Source organism: Capricornis sumatraensis, chromosome 14 (assembly GCF_032405125.1).
Source record: "Capricornis sumatraensis isolate serow.1 chromosome 14, serow.2, whole genome shotgun sequence".
Classification (NCBI taxonomy): domain Eukaryota; kingdom Metazoa; phylum Chordata; class Mammalia; order Artiodactyla; family Bovidae; genus Capricornis; species Capricornis sumatraensis.
Window position 1 is genome coordinate 68,671,213 of NC_091082.1, and position 22,128 is coordinate 68,693,340.

Consider the following 22,128-nt stretch of genomic DNA (forward strand, 5'->3'; position numbering starts at 1 on the left):
AAATCGAGTCCTCCTGGGGGTGGGGTGGGGTGGGGTGGGGTGGGGTGGGGTGGGGGGTCGAAGCAGGAGGGAAACCGGCGTAGCAAATGGCTTTCCATTGAGTAGACAGAACACAGCCCACGGGGGCGTCTTGGATTTTGAAGAGAGACCTGATGACCCCGCTGACCAGGTGTAGACAGCCTCAAGTCCTAAATATTTCCATTGTCCTAACACTTCCCTTTTGCCTCGGATTTTAGAGTCCTTTCACCCTGTGCTCCAGTCAATTAGTGATTGCTTTAGCACCACATTAGCAGACAGAACCCGAGAGACGCAGGTGCTGGGAGGGCTGCAGCAGAGGAAGGGGAGGGAGACAGCCACACCTGCAGTCATCCAGGGATGGGAAATTAGTTAACAGGCACTCACCTTTCTATCACATTGTTAAGAGGTCTCCTTTGAGCCTCTTGATTTAGTCCGTACCAGTGGGTATCTTGTGGGTTTCTCAGGGAAACTAGTCTTCTCCTAATTAAGGAGCTGTGGAGGGGGGAGGTGGGTGGAATTGGATGGAGGGACCTTGTGCCATTTCTTTCAATCAGGGAAATAGATCAGGATTGGGGCTGAGACGCTTTGGAATGCAGAGAGACTTGGAAACAATTTAGCCGCTGAGCAGCCGGCGGATAGAAGTAATCTTACCCACTTGGGGAAACCCAAGGCTGGAGACAGACAAACAGCCATTGGCTATGGCGCACGAGATACCTTACTGTATAGATGGCTGAGTTTGGAGATGCATGGTGTGTGCAGGGGGTTCATTTTGTAATGGTTTTCTGCCTTTCCTCCCCTTCTGGAACGAGCGTTAACAATGCCCATAACACAGATGTGAGCCAACAGGGTCTACTGCTTTTAGGAAAATGTCATCGTGGTTTGAATGTCTGTCTTCCGTGTCTGTCTCTCTTTCCTTTCTCCCTTCCTTCCTCAGTCCCTTCTTTCCTCCTTTCGTGAGATCCTTGCAGGAGGAGCATGGGTTTGCACAGGATTTCTGACCAGTGGGGTCTCATCATGGGTTGAGTACCCAGCAGCCTGTGGGGAGGGAGATCCATCCATCTCTCACTCAGTTTCCAGGAGGCTTGGGAGGGAAGAGCAATTTCTGGGTCTGGAACAGAATCGGCCCCAGAGCGGGGTTACTGTTATTTGTGGTAGGAAGAAAAACTCACATGCCCCCTGTGAGGTCTTTACCTTTTTAAGGTCTCAATTTTATAGGAATCTCCATCAAAATGGAGCACAAATGAGCCATTTTGAGGCGCTGCAGCTGGGGGTAGGAGGACAGGTATAACTGGCAAAATTGAAATGGATTCTTCCTTGGAAAATGTACTTTGGGTTAGTGGCGGGTTGGAAAAATCGTCTCGGAAGGCAACTAGTAACCCCTGTTGTTTTTTGGCGGATTTCTTTTCTCTGATCCCCACTCCCCTTCCCTCTGCCGTTGTAGGTCTAGTCACAGATGTTTTACTGCGGTATCTCACCCCCAAATGCCTTTAAAGTATAATTGGCTTTAATTATAATGTTAGGGGGTTAAGGGGTTGGTTCTGGGAACAGCTTAATAGAGACAAAACTTGCAGCCAAATTAATTGAAAGTTTCTTCTTATGAGGGAGAAGTTGCCAAACATAGGGAATATTGCCATAGAATGAGACATCAGAAAAACGCACTGTGGAGATTCAGCAATGATTAAATGTGAAGAATGAAATAGAAATAGAGAGATGTCTGTGGCAGTTCCACAGACTGTCATGGTGTTCAATGTGATTTTCGGTTTTATTTGCAATTGTTGAGAATAATCAATACTCAACTGAAGATTACTAAATCTGTGTCAGTGTATAGCCTAGGAGATAATTCTACACCTGCAAATATATGTCTACATTTCTTATTTACTATGGGATGCCTTCTATTAAATGGTTGCCCAGATTCAGCCTTAAATGGTAACATCAAAATTGTCTCAAGACTACTTTTGAATTTGATCTTTCATCGAAGAGGTTACTATTTTTGAGCTAAGCAGAAGAACAAAAGAGATTTTCAAAGGGACCTCAAACCACCAAATGAAACAAATAGGACCCGTGGTGGGAAGGATTCTAGGGAAGAACAGAGGGAGAAGATGACGTTAGGTGTGATCATTTCTGATTCTCTGACTCTTTACTAGTTGTTAGTCATTTATCAAGACAAACTAGAAATTAGATAAGATGTGTAGATTTCTGTATTTTTAAAGTACATAAGCGAATAGGATTATATTAGAGAATATAATTTACCTTAAATGTGATGCCAGGTTTTGTTTTGTTTTTTACTTACCTCAATACTTTTGTGGCTGGCCCAGATCATTATAGACAATGCTGTCATCCTATAATAACACGGTGCTCAATAAACTTTTTATTCTTAAATTTTGAAGAACTAATATTGAAATTTTGTGCTTCTACTGTGCTGTGTAAGATTATTCTTACTAGGCTATTGAGAGTTTATAAAAACATTTTTGAAAATTATGTTTGGTTTCTTCAAGATGCTTTGCTTTAGAATAAGGAAACATATAAATAAGGATGCTCTAAGTTCAGTTCAGTTGCTCAGTCATGTCTGGCAAACCATTTCAGTATTCTTACTGAGAATCATGAACTCCTTATTGCCGTAGAATAAGGGAACATATAAATAAGTATGCTCTAAACTGTTCGATAAAAGTGAATTGTCTTTAATAGGGAAATAAGAAAGAGCCAGGAGGGGGGAGAAAACAGACACATCCAGTTATGATTCGCCATGTAAACTGCTTCCTGTCTCTCAGTCCTCTGTTCCTTTGATCCCAGCTTTCAGGTGATTTGAAAGGGGAGTTATGACCAGAAAACAAGGTTCTATTGTCAGTAGGGATGGCAGCGACTTTGAAAAGTTTTATTTAAGAAATATGTATTGAATAACAGAACTGTTGATTAGTTTAACTGTACCTCTGTTACCATTCTTAGACTTGGATATTCTATAACTTAGGTTTGCATTTAGGTAGGCCTGGTACCATACTTGCTATGTCCTGTGACCTTCTGTTAGCAACACTTCAGAATTAATCATTCCCAGATGAAACGAATAAGCCCCCACTGAGAATATTTCCCCAACCTGCCTTTTCAAAACCTCCTTCTTTCTTTCTTAAAGAACTTTAGGTAACAGAGCAACATTGTCTGCCATTAAGTGTTGTTTTCTCCCTCTTCTATGTTGGGAAGGAATGAAGAATTCCAAGAAAAACATTTGCATAATATTTCAATTATATATGTGTTTCCTTAAAGTCCCATTTGGCTTTTCTCCTTTCAGTTTGTAGTCAGTAAAAAAAAAAAAAAAAGCAAATAAAATTAAGTATTTTGGGAAACAGACAGTAGCCAAATGTTATTTAAGACAGAATTCAAAACGAAAACTACTTACCAGCAAAAGGATTTGAGGTGAAACCCACCAGACAGAGGTGGCTTTGGTGAGCATCGTTGGAAGCCTTGGTCTTCAATCAGTCTCAGAATCTATCACAGAGAAAAAGAAGATTCTAGCCCTGGTTTGCTTCCCAATGTGTACCCTTAGGGAAGCCCTTTTAAATGTAGAGGTTCACTTTTCTCAAGATCTCGAGGGAGAGTAAATGAGTTTGCAGATTTGCAAGTTCTTGACAAAATTCATAGTGTGGGCAAACTTAAAGACCAGGATCCTGATCACGGTTCCTGTTTTGGGGATGGAGTTGCCCTAAGCGGGCTGAAGGGCTTCTGGGTTTCCCGAGAGAGAGGATGGCCAAGACAGTAGGGAGCACTAAAGGGGTCTCCAAACAGGAAAGAAACCCTAGAAGCAGGTCCCAGGGACCGGCTCCCTATCCAGAAAGAAGCAAGGAAAACCTTTTCCTGGGCATAAGGCAGTGAAGTCAAATGGTTTGTGAAACAAAAAGAATTTTATTGTCCAATAGGCAGTGATAAAGCAATGTCTTTCAGGATTCCAAAGTTGCCCATGAAAGTCCAAATTTAACAAAATACTAATCTGTTCTGAGACTGTGGTTAAACGAACATTATTCCAACCAGTTCAAAATACCTGTCTTTAAAATATTAAAGTATTCACCAGCATTACGGGTCCAATGGAAATATCTGAAATTCTAAATCATTTTCCCAGAAAGATAAACTTTCTCAAATACACTTTAGAAATCCTTGTCAAGTGTGTTGGGTCTAGTTTTAGTCTCCTTAGTGGGAAAAAAATTGCTTTTCCTCAGCTTGTTGATCTTCTGTGACCAAAGAGATAGAAAGCACAATTTTTCAAAGAATTAAAATCGATTAAACAAACACAAACGATCTCTGAAATGTTTCATGGTGGCTCCAGGTTCCTTGAGAGCAGTTTCTTGGAAATGAAGAAACGTGAGTGGGGAATAAAAATACACAGTACTTATTATACATCACCAGAGGGGTGTGGGCAATTTGATCTGCTGCAGACTGTATTAGACCTTTGATCTCTTCCACTTCCCACCTTTCTGAAACTTCTCAAATGGAGGAATTTGGGGATTTAAAACAGAATCCATTGTCTGTGGGTCACTCTGAAAAATAAGCCCCATATGCCCCCACTATGGCACTTCAAGTGATCTGAGGGCTGAGCATCACGTTGTGGCTTTTATGAAAGCTTATAAGCTTCCTTGATGAAGAAGTAGGTTCCCGCTATAGGCAAAGGGTTTTTAGTTATTTCTTACCAAACAAGAAATAGTCACTTCACCACTGGGCATTTAGATGTCTCCAAGAAAAATAGGAGAAACCTCAAATGTCAATTTGAACTCAATCCACTCTTACCTGGATACATTAGAGCAAAAGGTCAGGCAGTTTGTGGTCCCAACCCACCCCGCTCTGAGCTTTCACATAGGAGGAGGGGGACCAAGGTCTGGCAAATTTGCCCTCATTCTGTAGAGGAAAGAATCTGACAGATTTCTTTCTTTATTCCGAAAAGGCTGAATCTTGTAATGTTGCATTATCTGCTATTCATACTCTGGAATTATGTTGATTAGAAAGGGTTGTACATTTTCCAGATGCTTTAGAACAAGGGGTCTGAAGGAGAGTTTTGAGTGTTTTGGTGGTGAGGGAAGGGAAAATTATATTGGGAAATAATGAAGCATGCAATAATTTTGATACACTTTAAATGTATAAATCCATCTTGTTGGTGACTGGCTATGAGAAGGGAGAAGGAAGCTGACCACTGAGCTTGGACAAAGGTATTATGGAAGTAAGTGTTTTATACTCATTAACTGATGCAGTCACGTAGCAACCCTGAGAAAATGGTTATTATCTCCATTTTACAGATAAGAAAATTGAGACTTAAAGAGATTAAACAACTTGTCCAAAATCACACACATGGTAGAATCAGCATCTCAGACCCTGTTCTGGGTTTTATCATAAACTATTTGGCAGACCTAAAGATTTGAAGATCTGAACTCTAACCAGAACTGAAAAATTTTCAAATTCCCTAAGTAGTTTTCCAAAAAGGTCTTTGAGCAAAATTTTCTGCTTCCCCCTAGCTTTCCATTTCACTCACTATCCACTCTCCCCACCTCTCCAGGGTTGGACAGCTCCCTCATCCAGAGATGGTTTCCTTTCTGTAGATATAGCTTGACTTCAGAAGAATTGGCTTCCCCCCCCCCCGAGTCACCATGCCTTAGCTGTTGTATCCAAATATGTGTGTGCATGTGTTTGTGTGCCTTTAGGTGTGTGTGTTAGTATCTGTGGCATGTGTGTGCATACCTATGAATACATGTATGTGTGTGCGCTAAATATTTGAGTATATGTGAATGTGTGTATGTGTGTCAGAGTGAATGTGGTATGTGTGGGTGCCTTTGTCTATGTATGAGTGTGCATGCTCAATGAACATCAGTGATTGTCTGTTTCTCTGTGTGTCTAGGTATATATGTGAATGTGTCTGTGTTAAGTATGTTTTGTATATACTGCAAGTAGGACCGTGTGAGTATATCTGACTATGTGTATGTGTCTGTGTGAATGTGTGTAAGGGTGTCTGCTTGGGTAGTTGTATACATGCAGCTATTCTCCCTGCAGACTTAGGTCTGTGCCTTGGGTCGTGTCTCTCTGCTGGACTCTGGTGGGTGGCCCCATATGATGGGAGGGTATTGTCCCATGTGGTCCAGCATCTCCACAGATTCCTTGGCTGCTTCAGGAGTGTTGCTGTCTTTTCATGCCTGGGTTTACCTTCTACAGAGCCCCAGCAGAGAGCATCATCACAGAACACTTTTCTGCAGATAAGATAAAAATTTTCATTTTAAATGAAATGACTCCTCAGATCAGGAACTGAGTTTATAGATCAAATTCTGTCTTGACTGCAGAAGTCTGCTTAAACTCCAGTTTTCAAGGTAAAATCTTGCCATTTCAAATATTGCATGGATAAGTCAATTTTACTAGGGACTTGGAAATCCTCTCACACCTTGGAAATTTTGGTTATGACTTTATTTCTTGTAGGAGGCCTATATAACCTCTGTCCTGTTCAGACTCTTCAAATTATGGGGAAAAAATAGTTTATTGTAGGTGAAAAAAAGATTTGTGTTGTTGCTCTTTGAAATTTTCTGATAAACATTTCACAGGCATCTGAATAATTGCCTGGAGCACTGTCTCCTGAAGTGTGGGGTCTGAGGTCACAGGTCGTCACCCGATCACAGGTGGGGATGAATCTGAACTTGACAGATGCCGTTAACAAGCTGGCACCTTGCAGCTGTGGGGAGGAGATCAGCCGGACAGGGGTTCCCACTCCCAGCCCTGCTTGGGCATTAGGTGTCTGTCCCCTAAAACACACGTGCTCTGTCCGAAGGAGGGAAATCTGTCCCTCGGACATTTCTGCCTGCACAATTGTTAGGGAGTGCCAGAGGCTGGTGGCTCATCAACTCCTCGTCACTGACACAGAGCAGCTTAGAGACAATTCCTCCACCTCCATCTCCCCTCCGTAATGTGACACGGTAGAGGTAGTTGGGTGAGGTGATGTCTGACCCTCTAGCTCTGGGGTTGGGTGAGCCCACCCCATGACAGGCCTAGTTCAAATCCTGGTTCCCCCATTGGGGGACCTCTGACACTTTGCTTGACCTCTCCCAGACTCAGTTTCCTCATCTGTAAACTGGGGATAATAATACTCCCTCACCAAGTTGTGTGGATTGGGGAAACCTACGCACAGGGCCTGGCATAGTTTATAACACGTTCTTGTTGCCTGGTTTTACCTTTATTATTGATAATACAGTGGATCTCTTAAAACCATTTCTGCATTATCTTTGTTTTTTTTTTTTTTAAATGCTCTGTCTCTCAAAATCTGCAGTGGAATACAGTGGGAAAGGTTTTGTTTTCTTTTAACTTAAAAAGCACCCTTAGTACGTCCTTTACCTTTTTTGCCAAGCTTGAGGACACCAGTTGGGTTCCAAGGCCTCAACCCCAAGTTTGGGAAGCCCAGCCTTATCCCTCCGGAAGCACTCCTTGTAGGCTGGAGGTCGAGAGAAATGGCTCGTCTGCCTGCTTTTAGTGTTGTTCCTAAACGTGATGTTGTCGCGGCTTCCAACCCTGTAAACCCCCCTACCCTTGCCCGCCTTTCCCGCATACATTAGCCTTAATGTATTCTCCCTTGAATACTCATCATATTAAGGCTCCCGGTAGATACCTTGCTCGAAATAAATTTTATGGGCACGCATCCTCGCCCTCATCTCCATGCATTTGTGGCCTGGAGGAGAAATATAGCTGTATCTTTCCTTGGAGGCCAAACAACAATTAGGTGGCAATGGGCGGCCCTCTGGCCCGGGCACAAGGCAGGGTGTGGGGAGGGAGCGGGCTTGTTCTCCGTTCCTCCATCGGTCTTTCCCGGGGTTAATTTGCCTCCGCTGGCCTGCAACGTGGCTCCTGGGACAGAGATGTCCCTAGTTGGTTTTTACCTGGGCTGGTGATCCACGAAGACCCACAGGTCGGACCTGGCACCCGCGGCTCAGTGGGGCAGGGGTTCCTTTGGCTCTGCACTGCACATCCAGGCACACCTCTTCACCTCTTCTCTGAGCTGAGGGGTTCTCCCCTAGGGCTTCCTTCCTATCGTGCATAAAGATGCCTGATCAGACTTCCTTCACAGCTCCTTCCGTAAGACTCAGCAGCTGCCACCAGAGTGCCTGCAAGGGAGAGCCACACCCTTTTCCTCTTAATGGCTTCGTTTACCTGCCTGTCCCCATCCCTTTCCCAGGCTGGATTTGTCACACCAAGGGAGCTCCAGGTTACCCGCCCCTTACTTACTATAGCTTCACCTCATCTTTCCCAACGTCCCAACTGGTAAGGCTCCCCAAGCTCAGAACCCTCCCTGGCAGCTCCAGGGATGTGGCCCCCAGTCAAGCGTGTGGTTGAACAGGAACCTGCCCGGAGGTGCCCGATGAGTCCCCAAGCCATGGCACAGCTGCTGTGTGCTCTGGGTCCTCTCTAAATCACCACTTGAGGGTCTTGACATCTATGTGGGACTTCTTGGTGGGAGTTCAGTGAGATCAAGCTCAGGAACTTGGGCCCCTAACTTTCCTTACTCAGCCCAGTGGCACCACTGCAAATACCTGGTTACTGCAGTTATCTTACCTCCTAATAATAGAAACCTACTGTATACCAAGTCCTTGTCCTGTATACTGAGTCCTGTTGTTTGGCCTCCAGCCAAAATGTTGTGAAGATGAATTGATTAATATATCTTCACAACACTTCTACCAGATACAATTGTCAGCATCACTCCATTTTACAGGTGAGGCAACTGAGGCAGAGGCAGAGTATTGGGTTGGCGATAAAAGTTCGTTTGGGTTTTTCTCTAAGATGGTTTGGAAAAATCCAAATGAACTTTCTGACCAACCCAGTGATTTGTTAAAGCTTAGAATCAAAATTAGGCAGACTGGCTCCAGAATCCATGGTCTTAACCTGTGTCCTATCTTGCCGCTCTTATTCAATGGAAATTCCTGTAGCTGTCATGTGCTTAGCCCTTTGCTGGGACTCCTTGGTAAATACTTACTAGTTGAACAGTTTCTTTGTCAAGGAGGAAAGCTTTTGAGATAAAAAGAAAATCCCATCTGAACCGGGACCGGTAGTGAGTGTCCAAGCATACATGTATCAGAGAGTTTTCATTTTGGTCTGGGAATCAGGTCAAAGGGCAAGGCATCTAGTGAGTCTGACCTTCAGGCAATGGTGGTGCCTGCTGAGGCCATGAAGGGAACAGACTGTGTTGGTGTTCAGTTGGGTTCAAGATCAACACTGTGTGTACAGGGCTAACAGTGATGGTTAGTGAATGTCTCCATAGCCTGTCTATGTTTTAGATATAAATGACTTAATACTTGAGAAAGCTTTCTTTTTACATAGGTTTGCTGCTGCTGCTGCTGCTAAGTCACTTCAGTTGTGTCCGACTCTGTGCAGCCCCATAGACGGCAGCCCACCAGGCTCCGCCGTCCCTGGGACTCACCAGGCAAGAACACTGGAGTGGGTTGCCATTTCCTTCTCCAATGCATGAAAGTGAACTGTGAAAGTGAAGTCTGTCAGTCGTGTCCTACTGTTAGCGACCCCATCGACTGCAGCTTACCAGGCTCCTCCATCCATGGGATTTTCCAGGCAAGAGTACTGGAGTGGGGTTGCCATTGCCTTCTCTGTTACATAGGTTTGGATGTGTTCAGTTTTTCCCCTTAATGCTTTGAGGCTAATGCTCTTATGTGAACACTTTAAAATCACAAGTCTCGATAGCCTGTCTATGTTTTAGATATAAATGACTTAATACTTGCAAAAGCTTTCTCTTCATGTAGGTTTAGCTGTGTTCAGTTTTTCCCCTTAATGCTTTGAGGCTAATGCTCTTATGTGAACACTTTAAAATCACAAGAGATTTAGCTGACATTTTGTTGACATTTTGGGATGTGCAGGAGAAACTAGTGAAGAACTGTCTTCAGGTGAGCCTCTTAGGAATTTTTTCCTTTTGTAAATTTAAGCATATATATTAACATTTTTTACATTATTGTGTTGGTTTCTGCCATACAACCACGCAAACCAGCCATGAATACATACCCTCCCTAACCTCCCTCCCTGTGATACATATATACCATGGAATATTACTCAGCCATAAAAAAGAATGAGTTTGAGTCTGTTAAGGACTAGTGAGGTGGGTGAACCCAGAGCCTGTTACACAGAGTGAAGTAAGTCAGAGAAAAACAAATATCATGTATTAATGCATATATATGGAATCTAGAAAAATGGTTCTGATGAACCTATGAGAGAAGCAGATATAGAGAAAAGACTTGTGGACACAGTGGGGGAAGGAGAGGGTGGGACGAATGGAGAAAGTTACATCAACATATATACACTATCAGGTGTAAATGGGCAACTGGTGAGAAGTTGCTGTATAGCACAGGAGCCCAGCCTGGCGTTCTGTGATGACTTAGAGAGGATTTGATCAGTAATTTATTTGGTGATAAATATCTTTAGAGGTACTCTTGTGTGCCAGGCACTGTGCTAGGCATGGAGGAGACACAACCGAGAAAGAAATACTGCTCCTGCTCTTAAGGATTCCGCCTTTTAATGGGAAAGAGTGTGTAAAAAGACAAGTAGCAAAAAATGCTATAATAGAGGTGAGAAACCCCAGGGTTTGCCAGCCTTGTGACCTGCTGTATTTTGAGATTACCATGGGAAGCCAAATGCTTGCCCTTTTATGTTTTTGTTCTTAATATTTGTTGCAGTCCATTTTTTGAGGAAAAGGACAAGGGAAAATAGCTAGAGATGTTTACACTATTTGTTCATCCAACTGTGAAAGCCTGACCATTTTATACATTTTGAAACTAATTCAGTGACTCAAAATACTATCAATCCCCTGAGCAATCCCTTGGTAGAGGTGGGATGGCAGAGAAACAGACCTTGGCTAGGAAGTCACCCAACTCAGGAACAGGATGGGGCAGTGGTTAGGATTCAATTGCGGACAACAGAGTCCATTTTCACTATTTAAATGGAAAGTGGTCAATTACCAGGTATGTATTAGATGACTTTCAGCTTAGTGGAGCCAGCCCTGGACCAAGCTTCTGGGAATAACTCCCAGTCCCCAGAATGTTGTTGCTTCTGCCATGATTGATTAGGACATTAAAACCAGAGAATCCTGTGGCCTCAGCCATGCTCCACACGAGCATAATGGGGGCCTGCCTCTTGTCTGTGCCTCCATTCTACTCAGTTATGAATTCAGGTCTCTCCTAAGTGCATCTGATTGGCAGACTCTAAATCACATTTGGAACCTGAGCTGCAAGGGAGTCTGGAAAAGCAGTGGCTAGTTTTCCTGTCTGCAGTACTACATGAAGTCATATTAGTTGGGGATATTAATTGATGGTATCTTTTGTAGTTCATTAAAATACTGAGATTCTTTCTCCTCTTGGACCTTTAGGCATGGACCTTGGTCACTACCCCTCTCCCCTATATATCATTTTCTTTTTAGGCCAGATGGCCTCTCAGTCCATGCCTAGGCAGGGCTGACTTTAGAGGCTTTTAGCACAGATTCTACCCAGTAGTGAAAGTGTCATGGGCTTCCCTGGTGGCTCAGATGGTAGAGAATCTGCCTGCAGTGCAGGAGACCTGGGTTCAATTCCTGGGTTGGGAAGATCCCCTGGAAGAGGGCATGCAACTCACTCCAATAGTCTTGCCTGGAGAATTCCATGGACAGAGGAACCTGGTGGGCTGCGGTCTATGGGGTCTCAAAGAGTCAGACATGACTGAGTGACTAAGCACAGCTCAGTGAAAATGTCACAGAAATAAAGGTGAATGCAATTGGGTCTTCCTGGCCACTGGCTGCTGAATTGCAGCTGGCATAAGTGGAGTTAGCTGATGCTGCTAGCCTTGTGGTACTCTCAGAAACAGGCCCTTCGGGCCAAAGCCACCCAAAGCCAGGCCAGCAAAACATGGATTGGATTTCAGTCCCAACCTACTCCTTTGACCAGGCACCTTTGCACAGTGTACAACCCGCACAACTGTATGTGGCAGCTCTGGGAGTTTGGCTTGTGTTCTTTCCCAGATCAGGCAGAATGAGAAGGCATCCACACAGCACCTGGTCCGGTTAGCAGTGCTCTGCAGAAGGCTCACACGGCTCTCTCATCTCTCTCCACAGAGATCCCCCAGTGTGCTGGCTGCAACCAGCATATCCTGGACAAGTTTATCCTCAAGGTCCTGGACAGACACTGGCACAGCTCCTGTCTCAAGTGTGCTGACTGCCAGATGCAGCTGGCTGACCGGTGCTTCTCCAGGGCTGGCAGCGTCTACTGCAAGGAAGACTTCTTCAAGTAAGTCAGAACTGGGTGGTGGGGTGCAACTTGCTCTCCCTGCCCTAATCTAACTGCCTCCTCCATGCAGTGAGGGGGAAGCTTGCGGTAAGACAAGGGGCAGGGGTCTATCCTGTGTGGGACGGGTGAACCCTGATGCTAAGAGGCTGTTCCTCATTGAGGTCCCCCTTCTGATCACCAGCCCTATCATTCCTTGATGCCCAGAATCTCAGCCTCACATGAGCTCTGCAAGGGGCAGGGGTGAGGAGCCGGCAGGAGGCAGGAGCCAGACTTCTCCAGGGTGACTGACAAAGGATCCCTGCAAATCCTAAAAGGAGTTCCTCTTTCTATCTTTGTGAGTTGGTGCCTCAGGGCCCTTGGTTGTATCATTCCTGTGACTTTCAGAGTGGTCCTTTGAAATTTAGATCTAGAGGCATCTCCATGGCTGCTTCAAGGGTCTCAGAGAAGAGCTGCTCCTGGTAGGAGTTGAGCCAGGCTCATACCGTGTCATCGACTTCAGTGGAAATATGAGGAAGAGACAGTTTTGTGTGATGGTTTAGAGCTCAGACCCTGCCTGGGTTTAAACTTCCTTATTAGCTATGTGCTCTTGTGCAAGTTATTTAACTTCTCTGTGCTCAGTTTGCTTATCTGTAAAATGGGGCTGATGATAATAGGGTTGTTGTTAGTTTTGAATGAGTCAACATGTGTAAGTTCCTTAGGACAGTGCCTGATACATGAGAACTAGCTCTTAAGACTGTCCTTGGTTTTTCATTCTGGGATTGGGTTCATCAGAAAGAAAAATCCTGTTGGAACTTTAGGTCAGAGTGAGGGGATCTCCTAAAATTTATTTTCCATGGCATTTGGTCTGGCACTTCTCTTTCAGAATTTATTACCTAGGCACTTAGGCTGGTGCCTCGAATGAAATGGACCAACTGGTAGGACGGGTGAGGGGTGTCTGTCAGTGACAGGTGGCCCTTGGGGTGTGTGGAGTGTGGTGGGGCTGCGAGGTGGCTCACCAACACCAGGAAACACTGGGCAAAAATGAGCAAGCCCGGGAGAGAGGATGTATTCTGGAGACAGAAGAAATGGGGAGAAGCACCATTCCTGGATATGGAACTCGATTTCTCCCAAATCCTTTCCAAGGTTTAACTGCAGGGAGTAAGTGATTTGAATTTCTGAGGATTCTCCAATTTTTTCAGTCCAATAGGAGTTGAAAAGCACTTTAAAGATGATGTTGATAACCACGGGGGCTGCCTCCACGGCTTGTGCTCAGAAGGCAGGACTCGTCACTATCACACTTCGGTCAAATAAGCTCTGCTCTCTTCGTGTGTGTGTGTGTGTGTCTGTGTCTGTGTGTGTGTGTGTGTCTGTGTCTGTGTGTGTGTGTGTGTCTGTGTCTGTGTGTGTGTGTGTGTGTCTGTGTGTGTGTGTCTGTGTGTATATGTCTGTGTGTATGTCTGTGTATGTGTGTCTGTGTGTGTGTGTCTCTGTGTGTGTGTGTCTTTGTGTGTGTGTGTCTGTGTGTGTGTCTCTGTGTGTGTGTGTGTGTCTGTGTGTGTGTACACACATCTATGCTCTGGCTCCCTGAGGGTGGGGCAGTGGCTAGCACAGGCACACCCAGCAAGTCCTTATGGCTCCCAGTTGAGGGGTGGGGCTCTGGTTCTTTTCTGTGGACTGCACCCCCACTTTCTCCCCATCTTCCTCTTACTTTGCCCACCCCTGATGCTCACCTTGTTGCCTGTATTCTGGCATGTAAGCAGTTCCATCCCCTCCACTCACATCCTTTCTCCACAACAAGAATTTGCCTCAACCCTCTTTGCTCACAGATGCCCTGGTCAAGTACCATGGCAGCTCTTTGGGCCCCGGATAGGGCAGTTGTCATCCTCTGTGTTGGGGGGTGGGGAAAAGGGCAGGAGGAAGTAGGTGGGTGGGCCTGGCCTTGGGGCTTTGGTGCGCTCTCCATGCTTCCAGGGCCAGTGCCTCATCCTACCGTTTGTCCCTGGACCTTCGGAAATCCTCAGTGAACTCCAGGGTGAGCGAGAGGCCACGTTGCCTTCTTGCCCATCTGGGGACAGGGGAGGTGCTGAGGGCTCCCTTGGTCAGAACTCTGGCTGGGTGCAGGCCTGTCAGGACCAAAGACCTAGAGCTCCGTAATCAGAGAAGCCCTTTTGAGCCCTGGCACTGCCCTGGGGCCCTATCTGATGTTTGGACCTTGATTGGCCAGCTCCAGGCTTGGGAACGGAAGTGGCAGCAGCTGGCATGTAGCTTTGGCTTTGGGAGAAGTAGTGATAGAGCAAGAGGATGGATTTAGAGCCAGGAGGGGCCAGGCAGCGGGGTACGGAGGGATTAGCACCAGCCTACGAGCCACAAGCCCGAGACCAGAAGTGACAATGACAGTTACTCACCCAGGCTGTTGCCCCAGTCCCTGCCTGCATGACCTTGGAGACTCATCAGTAGGGTCTCTAGTCATCTCCCCCTGGCTGCTGCCCACAACACCTCCCTACCAGACCAGTGTCCTCCGCCATAGCTCAGGTCCTGACCCACCATCCCCATTTGGCAGGCCCCCCTCTGCCTACAGAATACTGCAGAAATACTGTGCCACCAGAGCCTTCTGCCCGGTGCCCAGGCTCCTGTCCAGTCCTAGCTCATGGCTTTCCTTGGGTACCTGATGCCCCCTAGCAGGATGCCTCCTTTCCCAGGCATGCTCAGCGTTTCCTTGTCTCCACACCCTGGTCCGGGGATGAGGTTCATCCTCTCAAGGTCTCCCCATCCTTCCATGGTGGGGAGTCCAGCTCCTCGGTGGAGGGAGCCTGGTGGAGGCCTGGCCATCTTACGCCTTGTCTCTGCTGATGACTCAGCACAGGCTGCCTTGCTTGGCTGGTTCCTCATGCACCTGTTGGCCTGAGGAAAGGCTTATTAGCCATTCATTTTTCTGTCTCCCTGTACACATAGGCTGTTTCTGGGCTTGATGCAACAAAGAGTAGATTACATGGCAAATTTACAGTGTGCTGTGGGGACCAGTTTCTTCTGTACCTAGCTTTGGCATCCTGCAAGTCACAGAGGCCCAGGCGGCCTCCCTTATTTAGCCGTAGTTACTCTCCTCTCCTGAGATCATTCTGCTTTGTAAGGTAGCCCACTGTCAGGGCTGGAGCCCCTTGTTAAGGGGAGCTGGCCACACATTCAGTGCTGAATCCACAGGTTGTTAATTCTGTGCTGGGGATGCTGTGTGGAGAAAAACGGAGAGCGGAAGTGATTCCCCCCACTGCCCACAGATGGACGATCAGACACAAAGCCCCAGGGAGGACCCTTGGATTTACAGGCAGTCAGGACTCACCCAGCATTTGGGATCATGGCTGTTTGGTACAGGAAGGCCCAGGTGCAGCACAGTTTGGTCTAGCAAGACACAGTCCTTGGTGAGGACAGGGAGGGAGCATTGTCTGCAGTCAGAGCGGCTACCTGCTGCCCACTTGGGGCTCAGACAGTGATCTGGCTGCAGAACTGGGGGTCTGCTCCTCATTGCAGCTCATTAAAGGTCACCAGGCACCTGCTTTCAGCTGACATACATGCAGAGGGACACTGGGAGCAGAGGGAACAGGAGATGGGGCAGGAGGGGAGGGCGGTCCTGGGCACCCCAGTTCCCTCCTTCCACGTCTCACACCAGGCTGCAGGAGTCACCTCTGACGGCCTCAAGAGAGCCCGGCAGGTGCCATGCACTTGAATCTGCCCAGCAGACCTCAGAATGCTTGTGGCTGTGGCACTTGAAAGATGCCTGGTCAGAGGCATCTTCTCTATGCACCTTGAAGTAAAGGAGAAAAAGGAAAAATAAAAAGTACTACTCTCTTACGATATCTGCCCCAAAGCCTGACTCAGAGACAGAGGGCAGGATTCATTTACCTTACTGATCAGCACTGTGTTTCTAAGTTCCGAGATCAATACTTTAAATCTCTTTGTTTTATAACAAGGGGCAGGGCCACTGCTTTGCACAACTCCAGGGGCATTTTTTATTCTGTGTGAAGTTTTGTGAATCAAGACAGTATTGTGAGGAGCTGGAGGGGTGATTACCCCAGAAGTGGGGGGAGGATGGAGGTGAAAGATGGAGAGTGGCTTCCCCTAGCCTCGAGCCTGTGAAACAAGGCAGTACTGGTGCCTGGCAGCAGAGGGCGATGTTGGCGTGTGCACAGACAGAGAAAGAAGTACTGTTGGAAGGTTGTACTCTGTGGTTGTTGTGCTTTGGGCGGGGCGGGAGGGGTGGGGGCGGGCGCTGTTAAACACTGTCTTGCTCAGTAACATTGGCTGATTTTTGCTGCTGTTTTTTGTTTTGCCTCTTGAGTCCTTGGCTTCCCTTCTCCAAAGGAAATAAAATTCCAAGGCCAGAGAGGAGAGGCGGTGAGTCGACTAATGCAGTGTGCTTCTGAGACTATTACAAAATTGCAAGCTAGGAAGCCAACAACTCCTTGGGTTGTGTTTGCTGAGCAGGTCCTGTCTGGACTTTGCATCCAGGTGTGGAGGGTCCCTGGCTCCTTGCAAAAGGGCTGGAGCCTGGGGATAGCAGGGGTCTAGGACCTGGGCTTCTGGGGCCCCTGCTCTTCACTGTCTGGGTCCTGGCAGCTCCCTTACTTCGAAGCATGATGAAAACAGGTTTTCTGCTCCAGGAACTGGTTCAAGTGCTGGAGGTTCTTAAGCAAGTTCCTTTATGTCTCTCAGCTCCAGTGCCCCAAGATTGGGTACACAGGAGCGTTTCGCAAAAGGGAGTCATTTTATGAGCAGACTGGTTTGGTGAACCCAAGTGGAGCTTGATTGAATTACTGTTCTGTGTTTAACCAGCTGTTCATCAGCAAACAAGTGACCAGGCCTTCCTGGAAGCCTCATCCCCTTATCTGTTAAGAGGTGATGTTCTAACCCACCGAGTTGCTGTGAAATGGGAAGAAGGTGGTGTGTAAACTGTGTCCAGCACTGCTGGGTTCTTCTTGCTAGGTGCTAGAATCTCTGGGTGTTGGGTTTCTGGCCCCGGAGGACTAGCTGTCAGAGTTCTCCCACAGGGCTGTGCTGTGCTGGCTTCTCCTGCCCCCCTGCTCCCACTGAGATGATTTTAAAAGCCTAGAACTCCTCACGTGGAGGTCAGGGTAGTCTGGGTCGCGGCAGTGTGCTGGGCATAAACCATGGCATAGAGATGCTGATTTACACAAAAACTTGAGAAGCAAACCAGTGATTATTATAACATGAAAACAGAGAGCTAGAGAATTGAAGGGCAAGATCCACATACATTTTTAAGGTAAGCCACAGCCCTTGAGAACATTCCAGTCTTGTGGGGGAGCTTCAAGCTGTATCCTGGCTGCCAGGTCTCTGTGCTCACACCTGCCTACCAGAGGGGGCCGTGGGGAAGACTTGGAGACGTTTTGGGGTGACTGCCACCCCAGGGGGCTCCTGTCTAACACTTCATGCTACTTTGGGGGTATCTTCCTGTGCCTGAGGCCCTCCCCTGCCTGGCACTGCGGGGACCCAACGAGATGGAGGGCTGCTGGACTGCTGTCAGTGGGGCGCTGCGCCCCTCCCCCAGCCAGTCAATCTCTAGGCAGTAACGGGCTGTCAGCCAAGGGCAGGTAAGAGGCGTCCTTGGGAGCCCGGGAGCTGCTGATTTATTCCCGCCGTTCAGAACAGCCTGTCTCAGCTCCGGCAAGCTCTGCGTTTGGCCCGGCCGCAGGGTGGTTTCGCTGGCTCCTGTGAGGTCTTCATTAGTGACCTTGGGCCAATCACTCTTGTAACCAGGGCCTCCATTCCTCAGCTGGGAAGATGCCCATGGGACATCGGGCAACCTGGGGGACATGGAGTAAGGCCCACGCTCTGAGTTGGACATTTGGAGAGGGAGCAAGCATTGGGTTTGAATCCAGGCTCAGTGTGAATTTGGGGCATTAGACCTCTTGGAGCCTCACTCTCATCTTGAAAAAAGAGATGAAAATAAGTTACTCTGGGGACGGAGTTAAATGAGGTACTTAGTATCCATCATTATTGGTAACTACCCTTTTATTTATTTTTATTTTTTGATGTGGGTCATTTTTAAAGTCTTTATTGGATTTATTACAATATTGACTCTGTGGTTTATGTTCTGGTTTTTTGGCCATGAAGCATTTTGGATCTTAGCTCCCCGACCAGGGATTCAACCCATACCTTCTGCGTTGGAAGGCGGGGTCTTAACCACTGGGTCAGCAGGGAAGTCCCTGGCTATTCTTATTAAGACGATGACAGCATATCTATGTAGGGAGGAGAGAAAAAGAGAAAAGGAGGGTCCTGGGGGCAGAGGCTACAAAAAGCCTTGAGCCAGACAGGGGTCCCAGGGAGGGAGGTGGGGCCTGTCCAGTGCAATGGTGAGTCAGATGGCTGGAACAGCTGTCCGCCTCTTGGCATGGGGGTGGTGTGTGGAGACGCCATGGGTTTTCTCCACAGGATGCCATCCCTCCCTGTGTGATCCAGAGCTCTGTGGTGGTGACCGCAGCCCTCAGCCTTCACTTCCCAAAGTGGAGTTCCCAGCTCTGGCAGGAGGGGCCAGCCCATGCTTGCAGGAGTGCCTCTAGCTGGCTGGTACCTTGCTGCCACAGAAAGAGGACACTTCAGTTCTGCGGTTGGTTGTGGGTCCAGTCTGGGGCCAGGTTCTTGCCGAGCCACCTGTTATTTTTGAAAACTATTACACCTACTATGACACACACACACACCATTCTCGAAAAATGTTCTTAAAGAACTCACAAGGGGAGGGTCTCTTTGACCTGTGACTTTCCATAATTTCTGAATAGTTTATAGTCTAATCCCCTCACTAAGCAAATTAAACCTTTTAAGGTAACGATCAGATGGTTCAGATAGTAGCTGTGCGTGTGGACATTTGTAAGATTCAAACACACTTGTGGGACCAGGCCCACTGTCATTTGCAAAGGCCTGTAATCAAGGCAGAAGCAATTACTTAGCTGAGCAGCTCCCCCTGGGACCTGAGGCCGTATATCAGGCAGTGATGAGTCCACAGATTATCTGTCTGCCCGCCCTGGAGCCCTCCTGTTCGGCTGCGCCCGCCCACCCTCCAGAAGCCCAGGCTTGCCGCAGTGAAGGCCTCCTGATAACTGTGGTACCTGCATACCAGAGACGTTTGTGTCCTGGGGAATCTATTTGGAACCAAATAGTTGCAGATCAGCCTGAGAGTCAGACAGCATCTGGGCTATGGAAACATTGTCCCCAGACAAAGAGGGATTGGAGTGACATGGGAGTGGGAGATGGGGGCACCTTACCACACACCAGCCGGCGTCAGCAAGCCCCATTCTCCTAATCACTGGGACTCCAGCCTCCCTCCTTTACCGCTCGCCCCCCTTCATTCAGGTACCGAGACACAGGGTCCCACCTCCAAGAGGCCCTCTCTTTCCCTCCCCACTGCCTCTGTCTTCTCTCGGGCCCTGCCACGTGCCTCTGTACCACTGGAAGCTTTCCAATCAGCTATCCTACTCATCTTGTTCCCCTCATGCCTTCCTGCTGCAGGCCCATCTTTGGTCACCTTACTACCCTGGCTCCTGAATCTCCTGAACCCAGCACTCAGGGGTTCATCGCCTGGCTCCATCACATTGCTTGCTGATTCTCTGGCCAAGATCACGTGAGCATCCAGTGAGAGCCAGTCTCTGGCTTGTGGCTGTGGCTCCTGGGGTCTGTCAGTGCCCCTGGAAGCCCCACCTGAGAAGGAGCCGCGGACCAGCCTTAGACCCCGTGACGGGCATCGTGGGTCCTTGCTGCTGGCTGCAAGATGGGGTGAGAGTGGCTTGGGAGGGGGCCCTATGCCTCTCCCGTCCCAGTGCCTGCTGCACCTCCGTGAGAATGAGTTCTCAGGCCTTGAAGGGCTCAAGAATCAACAGGCAGTCTGCGCCTGCTGCAAGAGGGCCTCGAGCACCCATTACATAGGGTTTCTCAAAGCACAGTCCATGCCACAGCTGCACCAGGGTCATTCATGAGGGGCTTATTAAAAGTGTGCAATCTGGGGCCAGAGTCAGGAATCAGGGATGGCTTTTCTGCTTTTAAGCGAACATCCCAGTTGGCACTTCTACACAGGGTAATTTGGTAACAGCTCAGCTAACACCTTGGCAGAGAAGAATTAGCCTGGGATCAGGAGGGCTGGTTAAGTGCCCGGAGGAAGTGGGTGGAAAGGAGGGACAATGTTGTTGGGCTAGTTGGCAGCCTGTCCCACCTGTGGAAAGGGACTAATAATGCCTATGATAAGGGCTCTTGTGAGTTCAGGTGAAATAGCTCACTAGAAACTCCCCTGGTGAATACTAATGCTTCATGCATGTTCACAAAAATTTAAGCGAGATGGACTGGACTCTGGGAGAAGAGGGTCAGTTCCTACATGTCCCATTGCCTCTTGGGAAGCAAATCTCCCCCCAGCAGGGAAAGCAGGGACATGTGATTGGGGGAAGGGAGAGTTGGGCTGTAGATTTTTTTTCCTGCCACTCACTGGGCTATGTGATCTTGAGCAAATCTCTGACCCTCTCTGGGCCATTTTCTTCTGTGTTAAACGAGGAGGTTGGACTAGGTGACTGATTCTAAAGCTCTTCCAGTTGCATTCATCTCAAAGTAATATTGAAAGCTCGTTGAAAAGAAAAATGTTATATTAGAAACTGCAAATAAAAAGTGGAGCCTGAGCGGAGTTCTGCTGGGCCTGGGAGGTTTATGTGTGAATATGCGTATGGCATAGCTGTGTCCCCATTCTCTAAGGCTCTAATGTCCTCTGGTGTCAGGACTTCTCCAAATATGGCACCTTCTCCATCTGGAGAAGGCTGACTGTTCTAGGGCAGGACTCCGCGTGCCATGACATGGCTGTGGTGGTGATATATGTTGGAAATATTGGTACATACAGAAACAGTAAATATCAGCGACTTACCTGTCAAGCGTGGTGATAGATAAAAGAAATACATGGAGGAAAGTGTCAACTGGGGAAAAAATATACGGCCGGCAGTAAATCACCACCACGCAATTAAAGCATAAAATTAAGTTGTGTGATATTTTGTTTTCTTGGGATGGTGCACTGCTCTGTGGCGGCTCCCACACATGGGGGCTGCCGTGGGCCTGGGTTGGACTGCTCCCAACTCTGCTTCCCAGAGAAAGGAAGAGGATTGGGTTCAAATTCCAGCTCCGCCGTCTATTGCTGTGATGTCTCTGGCATGTTTCTTACCCTCCCTGAACTTATTTCTTCCCCTACAAATGGGGGAGTGGTGCCCGATGTAATTTGGGGTGGAGCCAATGAGATTTGCTGACAGATCACACGAGGATGTCCAAGGCTGTGGGCCTGAACAACTGGAAGAGGGAAATCACCCTTCTCTGAGCTGGGGAAGGAGCAGATACTGAGGAAAGATTAGGAATTGAGATGCTGAGGGGGCGGCCGTGGGATGTACCATCTGGAGTTGGGAGGAGGTCCCAGCTGGAGGTGAAGTTGAATCCCCAGAGATGTGGGATAGATAAGAAGAGGTGGAGGGAGGTGGAACAGGGGCTGCCACAGAAAGGAGCAGAGCCCGGAAAGCCAGGTCCCGAGGCCCAGTGAGTGACGTGTTCTAAGGAGGAGGGAGAGCCGATGTGGTGCAAGGTGAGGGACAATGAGGCCTGACCAACGGATTCAGCAGTGTGGGGCCCCCCGGTTAAGTGAAGTTGGGGTTGTTTCATCAGCGACCGCCTGACTGGAGCACGGTATTAGTCAGGGTTTTCCACAGAAATGCAACCAACAGGCTGTGTGTGTGTGTGTGTAAAGGGATTTAATTTAAGGATGGGCTCACAGGATTTCAGAGTTTAAGAAGCCCCAAGACCTGCAGTCAGTGGGCTGGAGGACCCAGGAGAGCTGATGGCATGTACAGGTCGGTAGGCTTGA

General features: G+C 47.8%; 1 protein-coding gene across 1 annotated transcript in view; it reads left to right on the top strand.

Moving 5' to 3' along the window:
• The window catches only part of LHX4 (LIM homeobox 4), a 45,443-nt gene that overhangs the window by 5,908 nt on the left and 17,407 nt on the right, over positions 1-22,128 (top strand). The window contains exon 2 of the mRNA XM_068986448.1: positions 12,098-12,269. Within this exon, the coding sequence (XP_068842549.1) occupies positions 12,098-12,269 (172 nt within the window). The remainder of the gene's footprint in view (positions 1-12,097; positions 12,270-22,128) is intronic.